Below are 18,573 nucleotides of genomic sequence, written 5' to 3'. Positions count from 1 at the left end.
CTTGAACCTCTCGTTAACATTCGCTAGTTGTTGGGTGCCCGCTGAATGCAGTGTCACTGCCCTACAGTATGGGGGTGGGGGGAGCAAAATCATCGGCAGCTTTGATTAAAAATATCAATCTCATAACCTTGTTAGCCGCTAAATGATGAAAAAAAAAAGGTTATTATCTTTTGCAGTACTGAAGGGAAGGTTATGTGAAGCGGGCCTGGGTGGCTTGTCGAGCAAATCTATGTTTGAATTAGATGTCTCTTTAAATACATACTGTGAGACCAGTTCTCCACATTTTTTACGATCGGTCATGCTGCCTCCGTGCGTGATATTTATTGAACGGATTAACAATGAAATAAATATAAATGTGTCAAAAAAAAAGATCTGGCCGAAACGAAGAGAATACTTGGCCGACTTAAATTTGTTTTGTTTTGTTTTTTTTTTTTTTGGTGTCTCTTTTTTCTTCTTTCCTTCATGGGATGATTGTGGTAAAGTACTGAAGTGTCATCATCACTTTTACAAGACACTGGGTAGCTTTTAACCCAGGCCTCCACGGCTGGGCGGTTGTGAGGATCCTACATTTTAGTTACAGCTAATCAGTAGGATATGGTTACGAGACTAGACGCTGAGTACGGAAAGTCGAGTGTACTGATCTTCTCCTTTTTCTTTCCTTTTAGTTTTTATTTTACTTTGTTTGTGTAGAAGAGGAGTATAAGGGTACCGTTTGGTGACGTGAGTCAGACTCGTAAAAACTCTTTTAAACGCTACAAACATTTGGCCATTTTTTGTCGTACACATGATCGATGCTCACATTACCCAGACCGTGAGTTGTTCTGACTCTCTTCTTTTACGATTTGCGAAACAATCTGTCGTCATCCATTTTATCGATTGATATGTGCTCGTTGCTTTAAAAACTTTTAAAAAAATTTCTTCTTTGGAAAGAGTTTTTAATTATACTGATTTATATAACGATAAATTTCAAAATTTTCAGCTTCTCAAAAGGACTCGTTACCAGACATTTGAATTAAGGAACATACAGATGAAAATAAATAAAGTTATTAATAATAATAAAAAAAATAAAGTTATGAACTGAAAAAAAGGTAACTGAAAAATAAAGGCTCCCCGACTCGACCCTAGTTAGGGAGAAGTGTGCTTCTCCCCAGGCTTACCCGTTTTTTTTTATAACCATGATGCAAGCGGAGAAAATTGTACGTGTTTGAAGCCTCTTTGTGTTATGGTTTTCGGTCGGATGAATTTATTTTGGTGGTGATAATCGCTAAAATGTGACACGAAAATTAATGGTAGCACTCTTCGAGGAGTCTCCCAGCATTGCTGAGGACGTAAAATGAACAATGAAAATAGCGGAGAGGTGGAGGAGGATGGACAGATAGAGTCGCCTTTGAATGATTCGATTAACAGTAATTCGAAAACCTGCCAAGGTACTTTTAAGTAGTTAGCGTGATTTTATTGGAAAACTTGTCGGTTATCTCGAGTAACTCACGAACTGTTGTTTATCCCTGTACAGCTGTTGCCGAAGATGCATCAGAAAGTCTTAAACCGCCAAACAGTAAGATATTTCAGCTTCAAATGGATGAAATTGGTTCAAGAATTCGAGAGACCGAAGAGAAATTGGTAACACTTGTTGCACTTTGCTGATTAAGCCGATTTTGAATGAGTCCCTTTCATTGAGAGATATCTTGTCGTTTTCGCTGTTGTTATCGCAGGTGTAAAATCGTTTTTTCTTACTTTTTACTTGTTTATAAATGTCCTTAATTCTTTGCTTGTAGAAATCACTCGATAAGCAAGTGTTGCTGTCTGGGGGCAGAATTAACAAGTCGGCTGCCCCGGTCGATAAGGAGAAGTTGCACGAAGAACTTCAAGACCTACGCACTCAGCGCGAGAAAGTCATCGAAGAAAGGAAACAGTGTGATCTCGAACTCAAAGGGTTAAATGATCAAGTTCGGAAGAAGGTATGTTGTATTTTGCACTCGAAATTCGCGAATACCACAACGACAGTATGTTTCTAAACTATTTTTAGCAAGTGACATGTAGGTTGCGAAAAACATTGTAGTGGTAAACCGCTATAAAACCGCTGTTTCCGATTTATTTTATTGTTATTCTCTGAATTGATCTGTGATCTTCCTTTTAATTGAAGGGTTACCAGCTTCTTTGCTTTTTTAATTTATTGATGTGATTACAATCGACCATTTTTCTGTTGAATGCGATTTATCGGAGTTATGAAATATAACTCAAGTTTGTAACTAAATTGGAATTGGATCATCACAAAAAAATCTTTTTATAGCCAGTTGACCTTATTATGTAATTTTTGTAACGATGTGTTTGGAGGAACAAATCTGTTTAGTCTACAGTAACGTGGTTTTTTTCCAAAGGGATGATGTTGAAATTTGATGTTAATTTATTCAACCCAAATACACGTTTTCTTTGAGTGACAATTATTTAGCGAACTGAAATTTGTATTCACCCACCATAGATTTTGTGAGTTTCCCATCTTGTAAATGCAAAAAAATAATGCAATCAAGATTTAGATGGTAATTTATAAAATTTAACAAGTTAAAGGGAAATGCAAAGTTATATTAAACAAAAAATACCGGCTGCTAAGGAAAAATTGTAGAAATTGAATTTTTCAGCTGGCCATATATTTTCTTTCCATGCATCTTCACCATGAAGTACCATGGACCTTCTCATGACAGTCTCCTTTGGAACAGAAGGAAATGCTGGTTCCATTTGGAGGGAGGATGGGGAATAATTTAAATTTTATTTATTTCTTTTTTTGTTATTTAATTTCTAGAATGATGCATGCACAAAGCTTCAAGCAGCAACAAGATACAAATCAGAGGCCAGAATAGATGAAGCTGTGAGGTTTGTGTATTTTTTTTCTCACTAATTGTTGAATCATTGTCTTGCAATTGACCATTTCACTTACATGATCTCAATTTAAATTCTCCACTTTGTCTTCTATTCATTTCTCATGATTGTAACTCAGAGAATTTGATCTTTAATCAAATAGTGTCCTTTGGTGATATTTTGTGAACTTCTCATCATCTTCCTGACTGATATTGTTTTCATTTTTTAAGGAGAAATTACTTATTGGTCATGCACGAAAGTGAGAGAGTTAATATATTTACAATAAATTTGTTATTGGCTAATGTTGAAGAAAATCTCCTGGTCATGCAGATTTTCTTCCAGTCTGAAACAAAGAGATGTTAACCTGTACAAGCTATGATAACACCGTCAGTTATACGATAACATCACATAATCAAAGTGATCAAAAATAGTGGCTCAACTAATTGGAGGTTGGTATGTCTGTGCAGGAGACTAGAACACCAGATGCAGGCACAGCAGCTTAATTTAAGGGAGGAGAAAAGGATTGTGGCAGAGATTGACACACTCAAGCGATCAAAGAGAAGTTTAAAGCAAGTAACATGAGTAGGATAACCCCATTACACCTGAACATCAGCATGCATTTTCCCTATACTGTTCTTTATACATTTCTTAAGGTGCTGACTAGGAGAGTTTGTTTAATGATCAAGAGCTTCTTTAGTTCATGATCATTTCCTTTATTCTCATGACCTTACTGTGTGATTTAAAGGTGATGATGTGAGGAGAAATAGGATGCCAGTCACTCTTAGGGGTTTAAGGGTGAACCCTTAAACTCTTGCATCAAATTTGTAAATCTCTTTATTGTCAATTCTTGTAATGTTGGTTCAGAGAATTTAGAATTGAATCAACAAATTATCCCCAAATTGATATTTTTCTTTATTCTCATCACTTTTCTGGTTGATATTGTATTTATATTGTAAGGAAAAATTCTGTCTTGCTCACTCATGGGAGTAAAGGGTGAAACAAGTAGATTGGAATCCCAAGTGGTGACTTCTGTTAAATCTTGAACTCCGTATGAGACAGAATTTCTCCTTACAATATCAGTACAATATTTAAGCAAATGAGTGATGAGATTGAAGGAAAATATCAATCAGGGGATTATTAGTTGATCCAATACCAAGTTCTTTGAACTAACTTTATAATTGGGAATTAGTAATGAGATTTGGGAGTGGAAGAGTTTTATTAAACCTTGTGATTAAAAGAGCTTAATTATGTTTTGCATTTAGGATGCCTTGGTGTTCTTGTTGATGTCGATGTTGATGTTGTTTGTTTTTTTTTCATTTGCAATCTATTTTTGAGAAAGCAAAATCCAATTTTTGAAGAATCACTGAATGGTTACTGAGATGGAAACTGCATTCAACTCATTCAATCAAGCAAGCACAAAAAAAAAACCAGAAAATGTTATCTTTTAAGTTCACTCTGAGACATTTCCGTGAGGTTCATCAGATGTGTGAACAGTTTACTTTCAAAACCTTCAACAATGAATGCAAAAAAAAAAAAAATTGAAAATATTTCTATTTCACTACAGGGAATACTTAGACCTTAAACAGCATGTGGACCAGCTGAGGAACAAACAGAAACACTTAAGGTCACAGAGAGATGTGAGTAACATACAAAGCTTGTAAGATTACATTTTGCATCAAAGACAGACCTCTTTCCTTGAAAGACAAAGTTTACTCTAGAAACAGTAGAATTACATGTGCTAGGTATTAATCTCTACTTTTTAGGAAGGATTAGCCGGATTAATATCCATTTCTTGACTGAGCTGAAGGGCTAGATAGTAAATATTCAGTCATGATGTGTGTCATGAGGTTTGTGGATCATGACTAAGGGCCAAATATTTTCCTGTCCAGTCTGACCAAACTCAGTCAATAAGTATGTTATTATATGACCTCAAGGTTTCCAAAAAATGAAATGTTGTGTTTGAAACTAAATAGGATGTGATAACTAACATGAGAAAGGTGCATGATGGACTGAGCTACAGATTCTTAAATAGTTGTTATTTAGCATGCAATGTTGAAAACATGAAAAAGCTGTAGCACGCTTCTTTATTGATTCATGGTTTATTCAATTGATTTTATGATTCTGTTACAATGCCTGGGTTAACCCCCACTCACAACTCTTAGCTGTTTGGAAAGTAACAGACACAAAAATGTCCTGTTGCAAGCACATTGAACAAGGCCATATATGGGTGAAAAAAACATCTGAAGCTACATGTTTGTTTGGTCATGTCATAGACCAAGGAAATCACTTAATATATAAGTATCAATCAAATCGACTAAATAACACATCATACTGTTTCCAACAGCAAGTCAGAAGAAGAAAGTAATGCTTTTCCCTTTTTCATTCCAGTTTTAATTTCTCTAAGTTTCACCCTTTAATTCTCAGAAGTGATTAACATGTAACTTCTCCCTACAATATCTAAACATTATCCAGCAAACAGGTCATGAGAATATTCACACTTATCAGGTAGAAATTGTTATCCTGATCAAACACCAAATTCCTGTAACTTATTTATGAGGAAATGTGTAGCAGCTAGAGGGGAGAATTAACAATCAGATCATGGGAGTTAAAGGGTTAAGACAGAGAAAACTGAGGTTTTTAGAAAATGCTACAGCATTGTCGGTGCAGGGCTAGACAACTCAGCTTTTTTCTACATGGAACTGCATCAACCCTTGCTGTCCTATACACAGCTTTCACTGTGGTTTCATAAGACACTGGCAGCATTTCTTGATTTTAGGGAATAACAAAAGTTCACTGTCAAAAAATTGTCTTTAAATGTGCTTATTTACCATAAAGAAGATGAAAATTTGTGGGTAGAAAATATTTTGTAATAATTGCTTGAAGTAACTCTTTTCCACTTCGTCAGGCAAATAAAAGTTTATTTCTGGTATAATTAACAATTGCCAGTTCATTAGTAATTAGCAAACTATCTTTTATCCACAAAATTAATGCTTATCACTCACTTTTCAGGCATGTGTGAGAAGAATAAATGGCTTGAAGGCAAGAGAAGAGAAGTTGAAGAACCAGTTAGATTCAGCTGATGTCTGTAATGAAAATGAAGAAACAAAAATTCAGCAGCATGCACATCTGAATACAATAGAAATTCTCAAAAAAGGTAAATAATTTTAAATCAAGGCTTTTGCCTTTATATTTCTTGTGCGAAATCTGTACAGTGAAGCTGCTTGTCTATGATGAAATTGCTGTTTCAAAAACTGGCCTTGGTTGTTTGGGAGGGTGGATATTTCTATCTGACAGATAAAATGCTATCTAGGGGATATGTGTTAACAAAATGTACTATAATTATTATCCATTGGATAGAGATATATTTAGTGGACAGCAATATTCACCCTTCAAATAACCAGGGCCTGATCTGCAAAGTTCCCAATGAGAAAAGTAAAAAGCATTCTCCAGTGAGGTCGGTATACATGTATACAGCACTAAATTTGCACATTGAAAACTTGCACAAAATCAATGAATACTTTGGGGTAGGTCATAGGGAACCTTACTTAACCCTTTAATGCCCATGAGTGACCAAGACAGAATTTCTCCTTACAATATTGATACAAAATCAAGAAGACAAGTGATGAGAACCAAGAAAAGTATCAATAGTCCATTTTACAGTTGTGAGCTTGGTTGCCAAGCCTTTGAACAGGAATGAGGCTAAGGGTGACCTTGTTATGATACAAACCTTGCTGCTTTTCAAATGCAAATTACTTTGTTATCATGCCAACTAGATACTGGTCTCTATCACAACAAGGTCACCTTCAGCCTCACTCCAAATCAAAGGCTTGGCAACTAAGCACACAACTGTAAAATGGCCTATTATGGGGTTATTACTGTCAGTAGATGATCCAATACCAAATTCTCAGAAGTAACATCAGAAGAATTGTATAGCAGGCAGTAAGGAGAATTACTAAATGAGATATTGGGAGTTAAAGGGTTAAACCAGTGTGTGAACCTGAGCCGTTGAATTTCCGATCAACAGAGACAATTGTTGGAAGAAATGGGCTAAAGGGATGGAATGTTACATTGCAAAAAATTCAAATTGGCAGTCTTAAATAATTATTTTTCAGAGGGAGAAGTTATCTCCAAAACTCTAGCTCATGAATTGTCAGGATTTCCAAGCACCTTGCAACAATAAAAACACTCGGTGTACAGTCTTGTACTTTTGTTTTGTTTCTCAGTGTTCGGATACCCTGATAAAACACAAGCTAGAGTTTTGGAAATAGTACGAACAATGTTGGTTGTGATGACCTCTGAAATGATCTTTTTTATGCACAGAAAAACACTTGGTTTTTTGAAGTAGCTTGTTTTCCATGGCTGGGTCAAGTACAAAGGGTACTTGCAAAGTAGATTCTAAGTAAAATCTGTTTATTGATGTCTAGATAAATTCTCACATTTCTCTCTTTGGTTTGAAGAGCTGGATGACCTTCATAGAGAGAGAAGAGAGTGGAAAGCAAAGTTTTCTAAGGAAAAGAATGATTATTACTCGGCCATTAGAGAAATGAAGTCTCAAAAACAAAGAGAGGAGGCTACAAGGAGAAAGAATGAAAAGCAAACCATGATGAAAGCTGTGTAAGTTTTGAACCAATTGCATTGACAGTACCTGTTTACCTCTTATGGAAGTTTTAAGGTTTGCAAATGAGTGAGAAACTGTTTTAAGCCTAAAATCTCAAATCTCGAATCTCCCTAAGTTGGCTTAGGGAGATTTGAAGACAGTACATAGATTAGGAGGGGGGCAGGTGGGTCAGGGGGGGTAAGTTACAGCTGTTTGCGAAAAGGTTGTGGGAAAAAAGGAGAAAGAGCACCCAACAATCTCAAAAGGTAATCTGGTTATCCTGTAATCAGTGGGTTTTAATAAGTGAAACAAACAATTATGGGCAAAGGGGCTAGTGAACTGGGGATGGATACCAACATGTTTGTGAGTGCAGGAGGAAGTCAGGACAATAGAATATTATGTTGTAAACCATTTTTTCTTCAGGGTACTTCAAATTTGCTCTTATAAAATTTGCGTCATTTTTGTCTTTCATTTAAATCAGCTCCATATTTTTTGTTTTTCGCAAGTTTAAAATATAAGAAATTCATCAATCCTGCTCAGCCTTTTCCTAACAGTGATATTTTCTTGAATTTCCCTGAATTCCTGAGGTCAAGGAACCATGAACTAAAAACTGCCCACAATGTCTTATGGGGTTGTCTGGTGCTCTGTGCTTATCTAACAGCCTTTCCGCAAACAGCTGTTTACAGTAAAGTGAAATTTAAGCCCTTTAAAGTATTTGACAATCCCTAAACTTGATAAGCAAAAACCTAAATGTCACACCAGAGAGGTCCGCTCTTTTGATTGTGCACTGCAGGGATCAAACCCTTATGCTAAGAAATCTGAAATTTGAAGCCATGTGATTTTGTGCTCTGTACCCATCTCACCTACTTCAGTAATTTCATCCCAGTCTCTCTCAACAAATAAAAAATGCTGAATTGTTCCACATGATTTAAATTTAACAAATCACCAATAGTCCATTTTACAGTTGCATGCTCAGTTGTCAAACCTTTTAACAGGAGTGAGGCTAAGGGTGACCTTGTTATGATTCAAACCTTGCTGCTTTTCAAATGTAAATTACTTTCATTATCTTGCTGAGTAGATACTGGTCTCTATCACAACATGGTCAACTTCAGCCTCACTCCAAATCATAGGCTTGGCCACTAAAACAACTGTAAAATGGCCTATCGAAAATAAACCTTCCATGAACAGAAAACCCTTTAAATTACCAATGCACATGAATATAAGTTCCCTACTGATAGATTAGACATGTAAATATGATTTAATCTCACCTGAGATGTTGCAAACATATTAGTAAATTATTTTGGTTTTTTGAAGACATTCAGACTATCTGAAAGGTTTGGCTTTTGTGACCCTGTGTAGAACTCTTTGTGCTTTTTAACAGTTTAATTGAAATAAATCTTTTAACTCCCAACTGACCAATTAGTTATTCTCCCAACTGATACACTCCCTTGTAAATTAGTCAGGAGAATTTCATTTACATCAAGATAACACCCACTAACTGACAAGCACTGTTTGAAAAATAGTGTATGGGAAATGCAATGAGAAGTTACAAGTTAATCATCCCTGGGAGTTAAAGGGTTAAAGCATTTGTTTACACTGCAGAGTCAGTAGCAGAGCCACACAACAGCTCTATGAAAAGGAGAAATCACTTTGTGACACTCTCATCAGCTATATGGAGAAGTTGCACACAAGTTTGGTTCATCTTCCAGAAATTCAAGGCGCAGCTTCAATAGACAGGGAACCTGTGGTCTCTTTATCAGCAAGTACGAACATGGTTCTTAGAGAGTACATTTTATTGTCAGTGTCTCTTGCATTTGGTATTGATAAAATCTGATCAACCAGTATGTCATTGCCAGGTGCTGATTTTTCTTCATCTGGTGAGGGAATGTTTCTCAGGCGCAAGTCAGATGCTGATGATCTGGTTGGTGTCTTTGCTGGAGTTCACAGAATATCACGCAAAGGCAGTCGCAAAGGAAGGCGTTCATCAGCAAAAGAGGTCTGTACCTAATTATTGACAAAAAAAATTGGTATTTGAAATATTCACCAGCATGGAGATGTATTTGTCAGAGTTTTGAGGTCAGAGTGATTCTAAAATAAAGTATAGTTTCATTTACTCCCATGAGTGACCAAGATAGATTTTCTCCTTACCATGTCAAGACAATATCAAGCAGACAAGTAATGAGAATGTAGAAAAAGTATCAATAGGGGATCATTACGTGTAGCTGATCCAATACCAAATTCTCCAAGTTAACATCATAAGAATTGTATGGCAGACAGTACAGAGAATTACTATTGAGATCCTAGGAGCGAATGGGTTAAGTTGTACTAATCATTTTAAAGAAGTTAGCAAACATTTGAATACCTGAGTTCCATTTAGGTTGTGTCAGAGTTACTGACAGCAACCATATCAGGAAGTAGAAATGAACTTTGCCAACCAAAATAATTTCAGTGAAATTTGCCAATGACTGTTCAGGGTGTCATGAAGGAAATGAGTAAAGTGCTGGATCCTGAATTGTCAGAGTACCAGAGAATAATTCCCAGCCCAATTCATCAATAATTATGTGACTGACTAATTTAAATGTTATATTTGATGATTTCCCATCAGTAACTTTCTCTAAAAAATATTTTTTTGCTTAATGTAAACTTGTACTTTTACTCAATTTCAGGCACCTCGCAAATTGAACCTTCATCCTGAAGTTGTTGAGCATCTTTTAACACTTGGTTTATCACCTCCCAGTACTGCCACTGACATTCCAAAGGTTCTTGGAGAGCTTCACGAAAAGAAGGTATACCTCTTTACTAAGGGTGTATTATTTTAGTGTGTCTGTAAATTATCCTTGAACTCACCTTCTGGTTAATAAATAGATTTTGTGTTAATAATAAAACATATAACTGTTTGTCTCATGATGAAGTCAATTAAGATAAAGAAAATGACGTTTCAACTGTGTAGTGCTAGTTGTCGTCATTCCATGTTGTTGTACGTCTGATCTGTAAGAGATCACTGGAGACATCAAAATCTGATAAGAAAAAAAAAAGAGGCACATAAGGGGCTGCCAAGTGTGTCACTAATGTTCAGTGACAGACCCACAGCAACATGGAATCTATTTTTCTTTTTTGGTGAGGAGGCAAAAAATTGTTTATGCATGGTGGTGTTATTCATACATCTGTCCTCCAATAGATCATATTAAGTTAAAAACCAATAAATTTGTATGGAGGTCAGCTGATTATGTAATTAATATTAGTCACAACTCCATCCTTTGTTACCAATCTAAGTCACTTTGAGAAGTTATCACTGGAATCAAGCTAACAGTTTCTTTAATTGGTCACTAGTTGTATTAGCTCATTGCATTGCATTGATTTTCAGGAGTTCTATAATAATCCCCCTTCCTCAAGCTCTTTGTTGGCACTTGCCAGTAACGATCCCATGTCACCAATAAGTGAAGAAGCTACACCAGAATTTCCAACTAAATTTGAGGAAAAGGATGCAAGTAAAACCACTGATACTTCAGCTCAAATTGAGAGCACAGCAGAGAAAGATGAAGAGGGAGGTGAAAATTTGCACATCATTGTTCCTCAGTCTTCTTTAACTGAAGGTCATGAAGTGTCTAGTAGAAAAAATTTGGTTGAAGTGAACACTGAATCAGCTGAGAACTTGAACAGCTTGGTACCAGTAACATATGAAAATGTGTCAAATGTTGAGAGAGTAGAGCTTGAAAAGTCAGCTTCTAGTGAAATTTCTACAGACCCAGCAGTTGCCAGTGGGAATTCTGATATAAATGTAGACGGTGAAGAGAATCACAAGCTTACAAACACTTTGAATGAACCTACTGGTGTATCAGTCGTCTCTTCTGCACCTAGTGATAATTTGTGTGATTCAGGCGAGGTTGTTGCCAACTGTTCTGATGTGGAGAATTTCAGTCACGTAAAGGAAGAGAAACAAAGAATAGGCCAGATGCTCTCCAAGTCTGAAAAAACAGACATTACTTCGCAAGATAATATTTGCACACCACTTTTTCACAACAGCACAAGTACAGAACATCCCAATTTCACCAGCCCATCACCTCACAGTCCAAAGCTCTCCTCAGAACAAAATTGTTTGGAAAGTGCCTATGATAAGAACCCCCTAAATGATGGACACAATATAGTTAAAATACAATATGAGAAGTGCCCTGCATAGATCACTAGGTTAATCATGTCTACAAGATATCTTTTAAAAACCTCTTTTACAAATAGTAGTTATTGTTAGGAATGATTCTTTCATGAGCGTGTATGTGCTCTTGAATCAGCTTTTTGGAAAGCTCTCCTGTGGCAATTAAAATTCTAAAATGGAAAGGGACATCTCAAAGCTCAGTACTCAGATAACATAGGAAAAAGTGGCAAATTTTTATGAAAACGATCACTTTTAAATGATGTGTTAGGCAGGTTGTTCACTCTGCACTGTTACTTCTGCCAAGATGTTGGTAATAACCCCATCTTTGTTAAGGTGATTTATGGTTTTGACACTCAGAATGACACTTTCCATAATGGCCACTGTCGCATTTCTACCTGTAATCTTCTCTAAAATGTTCAGACATATTGGACCAAGTAGTATTTTGGCCATATTTAAGAAATGTTACTAACAGACAATATCAGTGCTGAAAAATTTGCATTCATTTCAAATTTTCCATTTAAAAAAAAAAAAAACCAGTCTTTTGTACATAATGAAAGGCTTGGCATTAAGCCGCATGTAATTTTTACTTGTGTGTGCATTTGCAGATCAAATGATACCATAATGAGGACCAATTTTTAATCAGAATTTTTATTAGATAAGTCAGTATTCTCCTTCTGGGCAAAGACTTTGTTATTAGTGAGGTGTGATAAGATTGGAAATTTGACACAAAGTTAATTGATTTGAACAAACTGCCGCCATTTCATGTGGGCAACTTTTTAAAAACTGGGTTTGAGATGAACCAGTTGATGCCTAAGAGTGATGAGCATCTAATTTCTCCTTACAATATCAGCCCTGAATCACACATTTAGGTCACAAGAACAAATGAAATGATCACCAATTAAAGAAGTTCCTGATTGTTAAACAAATTCTCCTTGTCAGCATTTATGGAAATGTATAGAGAACAGTATGGAGAATGTGCATACTGATGTTGGGGTGTAAAGCTATAAGAGATGAAATGGCTTAAGGAAAAACTCTTTTCCTTTGAAATATAATTTGTGGCTAGGCAGGACAGGTGTGGTGTTTGTTGTGTTGTAAATATCTATCAAGTGGGCTCATCATAAGATATGTCAGCCGTAGGTTTCTTGTTGAACTTACCTGGCTCAGTCTGTGGTAAAAGTTTGATTTCATTGCTGAATTTCTTGTGGCTTTAATGTTTCTGTGGTTTAACCCTTCAACACCTAAGAGTGATTTACATGTTACTTCTTCTTACAGTATCACTGTTGAATAAAATATTAAGGGCATGAGAATCAATGAAATGATCATCTACAAGAGAAGCTCTTGATTGTTGAACACATTCTCTGTGTCAGTACCATAGGAAATGTAGAGAAAACAGTATGGAGAATATGCACACTGATCTTAGGTTTAAATAGATCAGGGTATCTGACTGGTTGATGTGATCTCTATATACTGCATTTTAAACATATTTTTTCTTCAACCCAGGAGAGGATTTTAGTACATATTTTAAAAATTCAAATGTTATGTGGGATAGTCTAAGGTGAAATAAAATATTTCACTTGATTTGTTCTCAATTTCATTTTGGTTACATGGGTCAAATTAGTGACATCCATTATAGTGAGATTCTTGTAGCCACAGTGAAACTCCTCATTAAAAAAAGTACCAAAATTAAAGGAAATGAATGAATTTATGTTGTCTATACACAATGGTTGTGTAAGAGCAATCTCTTGTAGATCCATGGAGATAAGAAAGGACACAAATTAACCCACCACGTTGATTTCATTGAGCTGTAACTTTTGGAGCGCCAGAGAGAATTTAAATTAGTCGCACTTTTTAAAATGTAATTAGTGATGGTTGTCTTAATAATAGTGAATTTGTTGATTAAAAGAGAAAAGAGTGAAAAAAAAGATTTTGAAGTGAAACCTTTTCATCGTCGTTGTATTTAAGGCCAAACGCATCCCATCGGGCACATGGGAGGGGGGTGCTAAACGCAATTCTTGTTGAGGTAGGAGAGGGAGAGGGGTGGGGCGCAGATTCAGCTCTATAAGAGCCTATTACCAGACCAGGCACACTGATCTAACCCTGGCTTCTGATAAATGCACTTTGTTTTCAGTCTTAGAGTAGCCCACTCGCCCACGTAATCCCAAGGAACACCGTAATGAAAGCCTATGGGTGTAGGGCCGGACAGGTTGACGTAAACCGGTCTGATAAAAGCCGTCTGGCCCTAAATTCGTTCCCTGTTGTTTATTTTTTTCCAAAAACAAGAATTCTAATTATGGATTTGAACGTAGGAGAAAACGGAAAGGAGAAAATCAGTCTCGTTTTTCGGTGAATTCTGCGTTTCGTGTTTTGACTCAAAATAAAGAGGAAATTTTTTTACAGTAGAATACCTTTAAGTTATTTATTTTCCAAAAAAATTATAATAATAATATCAACTATGACAGCGTATCGAGTGGAATGCTGTTAGATCGGCACATTGGGGAATGTATTTCGCACCAATCATATCACAGTATGTGGTCAGCGTATCAAAAAATTTGGAAATGAGCTCTTGTCTTTGAAAACACAGAACTTTAGCGAATTTTACCATTCTGTCCGCGTTTCATGACGTCGAGCTAAACATTTTCCCGTTTGGCCTTCCCACTTGGCTAAAAAGTACAAATTACAATTCTCTTTCTGCCTCTAAGAGAGACTTCTTAAAAAATCATAAAGGTAAGAAAGCGTGGGTTGTAGTGTTCAATTCATTCAGCGATTTCTTCAGTTGGATGATGGCACCCCTGGAAATTCATTTCAATTCTTTTAGGAACATTCAAAGTCCGAGAATCAAGAGAGTCTTTTTGTTGGGCAACCTGTGAAGCTCTTGATTCAACAATTGAAGGGATTCCTGTGGGGGTTTGCCGTAATCCATGCGCACCAACTGCGTTGTCCGTACCAGAAGGAAATAAAACGGCACACAGTCCACCAATTCGCTTAAGCGTTCTTTTAACTCCACCGCGAAATTCCCTCTTGCGAACAGAATAAATGATTGGGTTGGTCACTGAACTAATGTAGTATATACAACGCGTGGTTTGCGTAACTTCGGGTGGAAATTCTACCATAAAGTAATTACGAAGAACGAAATCGGTCCACTCAGAAAGAAAACAGATCACAAACGCTGCTATTATGATGCAGACATCGACAGCTGCCTTCCGATCTTTGATTCTTCTTGCCTCGTTTTGTTGGTGCTGGCTTGGACCATTGTTAGAACTTGCAGCTGTGCTTTCCAAAGATACAACTGGTTGATCGTTAGACTGGATGGCGTTTACTGTTTTTAAAAGTCTCCAGTTCAGGAAAAAGATTATTGAAATAGGCACAACAAACACGATTAATGGAGCGGGAGCATGAAACGCGGGAGCATCTGTAGTTGCCTTGCAAAAGAACAGCTTTGGATAATAAAGTAAGGTTCCTCCATGTTTGAAAAAAGTGATGGTACACACAAGAACAGGGACAGTCCATATCAGCACTATAACCACAACTTTTGATCTAGTAATGGAACTATCATACGTCAAAGGTGATTTCACAATGGCGTTATACCGTTCGTATGACACAGCCACGAGATGAAGAACCGTATTCAAGTAGAAATATCTTAAAACAAGGTAATGTAGTTTACACATTGTTTCGCCATACAACCAACGTTCTTGGGCAATACTTGCGATGCTCGGCGAGTTGCCCAGGATCAAAAAGAGAATATCTGATCCTGCTAGGCTGGCAAGTAGAACATACCGCATCGCATGAAATCTGCTCTCCATACAAATCGTTGCTATGACCAGTAAATTTCCAGGAAGGCCGACAAGGTCGATGACAGCATGAACACCGGCAAGGACTTGCGAGAAAACCATGATTGCTAATTGTTACAACGTGATGATGCTGTTAATAAACTCGCAGCTTATTCCGAGTAAATCAATTTTGATGAAGAGATGGTGTTTTCGTCTTCAAGTGGCCAAGACTGAATTTCTACTTACAATATCCCTAAGATATCAAACAGAAAAGCGATAAGAATAGAAAAGATAAAAATAAGGGGAGTATTAGTTGATCCAATACAAAATTCTCCGAACTAATATCAGAAGAATTGTGCCGAAAAGATGTTAATCAGGGGATGACACAAGCACACTCGGAGGAGAAAAACCTCCGAGTGTTCCCGATAAGAGTCAAACGTACATCCATCGATCCTCTACCAAGACCACTGAGCTAGGTTGTTTAACTACGTCTGTGACGACTCCTAGTTCTTGGAGTTCTCCTTCTACGAGTATGCCAATGTCATTAAATGAATGACATCTTCTTTCATGTAAACTCATCATTTTCATTTAAATCATCATAACAGTTGTATGACACACAGAAAGGATAATTACTAATGAGATCTTGGAAGCGAAAAAAAAAATTAAAAACAGCAAAATAAAACAAAAAGGAAAACGCTGACAGGAAACAGGCTAAGGAGCAACTAATGAATTTCCTACCGATCGTTATGTCCCGGATTTGAGCTTCCGTATCGTGGTCTTTCATTAATCACAGAGGAATAATTTAGCATTTTTGGAAGAAAATTTTAATTAAGCAAAGTCGGCGCAGTTTGAATTTAAACAGAAAATGAAGAGTTCCTGAGCATTTTTGTTTTGAAATCCGGAGAGAGTATGTGGTTTTTCGTTTTTTTTTTTCTTTTGTGGTCATAGAAAATAAATTTCATTTTGGCAGCCGAAATGAAAAGTTGACGTAAAGCTGTTTGAAATAGAGGGGAAAATCTGTTAGCGGCGCGCCTGCAGAATTGTTTCTCTCGCTTTGTCAAAATAGCTATTGTACCCAACACCAAATTAACACTTGCATTGAATAGAGGATCATAATTGAGTTAAGGCTTTTACGGCGAACGGTTTATTTCTTTCTGCTACGATTAACCGAAATATTAACAATTCATTTTAATCATTTTGAAAAGATTAATAATTAATTTTCATCGTTCTAAAACACCTCAACAGAGTAATTTTGTGTTTTCGTGCAATGGCCATAAGACGAGACACATAAAAGTCCAAGATTTTGACACATTCAAAATTATACATCGAAAATGGGAGAAATTTTTACGGATAATCTTTTTTTTACGACAACGGTTAAAATTTGTCAACTTCTATGCCAAACAGTTAAATTTTTTGACCATTTTACGGCTAACTTTTAACTTCATTGAGACCTTGCCTCTCTCCTTTGATAACATCAATAAAGGCAAGACAATATAATATAAACTGGGTATACGTTTCTGGTTTCTCTCGTCTAAAAGGGAAAATCCGGCTAAAAGTTTTAGCCATCAATCTTACGTAAGTAGAATAAAGTTAGACCTTGTTGGCGGGGGTGTAAATTAAGGATTTCCTTTCACCTGTTTAAAGAGGGTGGCATAAACTTTTAAAACAAGTGACGCGTGATTAAGCCCAAAATTAACATGTGACGCGTGATGTTAACAGAAGGTAAGGTGAGATCTGAGCTTTCCTAAAAAAAACTCGTGACGCATGCGCATGAAATTCTGTAAAGAGTACACGTGATGCGTGAATTTTTCTAAAATTCACACCTGAAGCCTTGAGAGTTCCGGAACCTTAACGGGCCCGAAAAGCTGTTCTGTTTTCTTTCAAGAAAGGAGTTTAAAAAGTTTTGAAAATTCTACAATAAAACTATCAGCTAAAGAAACAAAATGGACTGGTTAAGGTTCTAAAGTCTACTTATCTAATCTTTAAATTTAACTTAGAAATATGGCATTGGGCTTTTTGAGTAACCGGGACGTTCGAAAAACGGGCCACTGATTTAACGGGAGATACAGTCAAATTTGACCTCCTTGCTTTCCATGTTCTGAAGAACACGAGAAAAACTGGGACAATTGTTTATGCATCCTCGGTAGCCTTTGGTTTCCTGGGCAAACAAGACAAAGGACTCCAAATACAGAGATTCTCCCGTCCTAAAACACACACACACATGCATAAACAACACATATAAGTTGCAATAACAACGAGTTAAACCTACTAAGCTAGGAATATATAGTATTGAAACAATCATACATTGGCCTCAGTGAAGTGATTAGTGTTAATTATAAAACTTTGTACTTCGTGAAACAAAGCACAGTTGATTTCGCAATTTACAGACTCCACACCATACAATAAAAAATTTAGTTTCCTAGCAACTCTACTCGATTACCACGTTTCACCTAGAATTTTAGCAGCAGAGGTAAGGAGAACATTAAGTTGAGCGGCATACGATGGGCAATACAAGAAAAAGTGTTTCAACGATTCAGAGTCAAAACTGCACTCGCAAATAAGCGACACGACAACTATTTATTTTGACGAGATATTCTGTTGGACAATAAAACCCAAGTCTAAGGCGGGCGTGATCAACAGATGCACGCCTTGTAAAAGAACAATCATATAACCTATTGTAAGTATGCAGAAAGAGAATTTATCGAGTTTTCGCTTTAAAAGTGGGAAGAGATACAGAGTTTCGGACATCTAGGTCCAGAGAATTCCAGCCAATGATTGCTGATGGAAAAAAAGACTTTTAAAACGTAGAGGTCCTACAGTTCGAAGTTGAGTGAAGTTTTCTCTTGATCTGAGACGAAAATTTGTACGTTCGTTAGATAGTTTGGGAAATAGTTCAGTTAAATAACGTGGAGCAAGATATTCTTGACTATTTTGCAAAATTGGCTTAGTTTATGTCATTCTCACCTGGTACAAAGAGGCTCCCGAGCAAGTTCATTATGAAACCTCGCAGAGCTGGTTCCCTTAATGGCTCCTGTCACCACCCCAGTGGCTTCGTATCGAACATTATCCAGTAAAGCTGAATCACGATTATGACAGTTGTTCCCGATAACATCCCCATATTCGATAAGAGGTCTAATCAGGGTTTTGTACAAGCATGTTGAGGTGGATCTGTCAACTTTGTATTTAACAAATTTCAGCATATTTAA

The 18,573-nt window shown here is 36.6% G+C and overlaps 2 protein-coding genes across 2 annotated transcripts; one reads left to right on the top strand and one right to left on the bottom strand.

Annotated features, from left to right (window-relative positions):
• Positions 1 to 1,176: 1,176 nt before the first annotated feature.
• LOC113666602 (uncharacterized) lies at positions 1,177 to 13,522 on the top strand. Its single transcript, XM_089190038.1, has 12 exons — positions 1,177 to 1,427; positions 1,514 to 1,620; positions 1,776 to 1,958; positions 2,798 to 2,868; positions 3,321 to 3,422; positions 4,418 to 4,490; positions 5,863 to 6,007; positions 7,311 to 7,467; positions 9,053 to 9,213; positions 9,307 to 9,446; positions 10,117 to 10,236; positions 10,815 to 13,522. Exons 1-12 carry the CDS (start codon positions 1,334 to 1,336, stop codon positions 11,625 to 11,627), a joined length of 2,166 nt encoding a protein of 721 aa, XP_089046164.1. The 5' UTR covers positions 1,177 to 1,333; the 3' UTR covers positions 11,628 to 13,522.
• A 464-nt stretch (positions 13,523 to 13,986) lies between these two features.
• LOC113666597 (trace amine-associated receptor 1) lies at positions 13,987 to 16,739 on the bottom strand. Its single transcript, XM_027182386.2, has one exon. The coding sequence runs from the start codon at positions 15,488 to 15,490 to the stop codon at positions 14,354 to 14,356; it is 1,137 nt and encodes a 378-aa protein (XP_027038187.2). The 5' UTR covers positions 15,491 to 16,739; the 3' UTR covers positions 13,987 to 14,353.
• Between the last annotated feature and the right edge of the window lie 1,834 nt (positions 16,740 to 18,573).

The sequence above is a fragment of the Pocillopora damicornis genome, chromosome 1, assembly GCF_964200805.1.
Source record: "Pocillopora damicornis chromosome 1, jaPocDami1.2, whole genome shotgun sequence".
NCBI classification, from domain to species: Eukaryota; Metazoa; Cnidaria; class Anthozoa; order Scleractinia; family Pocilloporidae; genus Pocillopora; species Pocillopora damicornis.
Note: the sequence above shows the minus strand (reverse complement) of the source record. Positions and strands in the feature narration are given on the sequence as shown.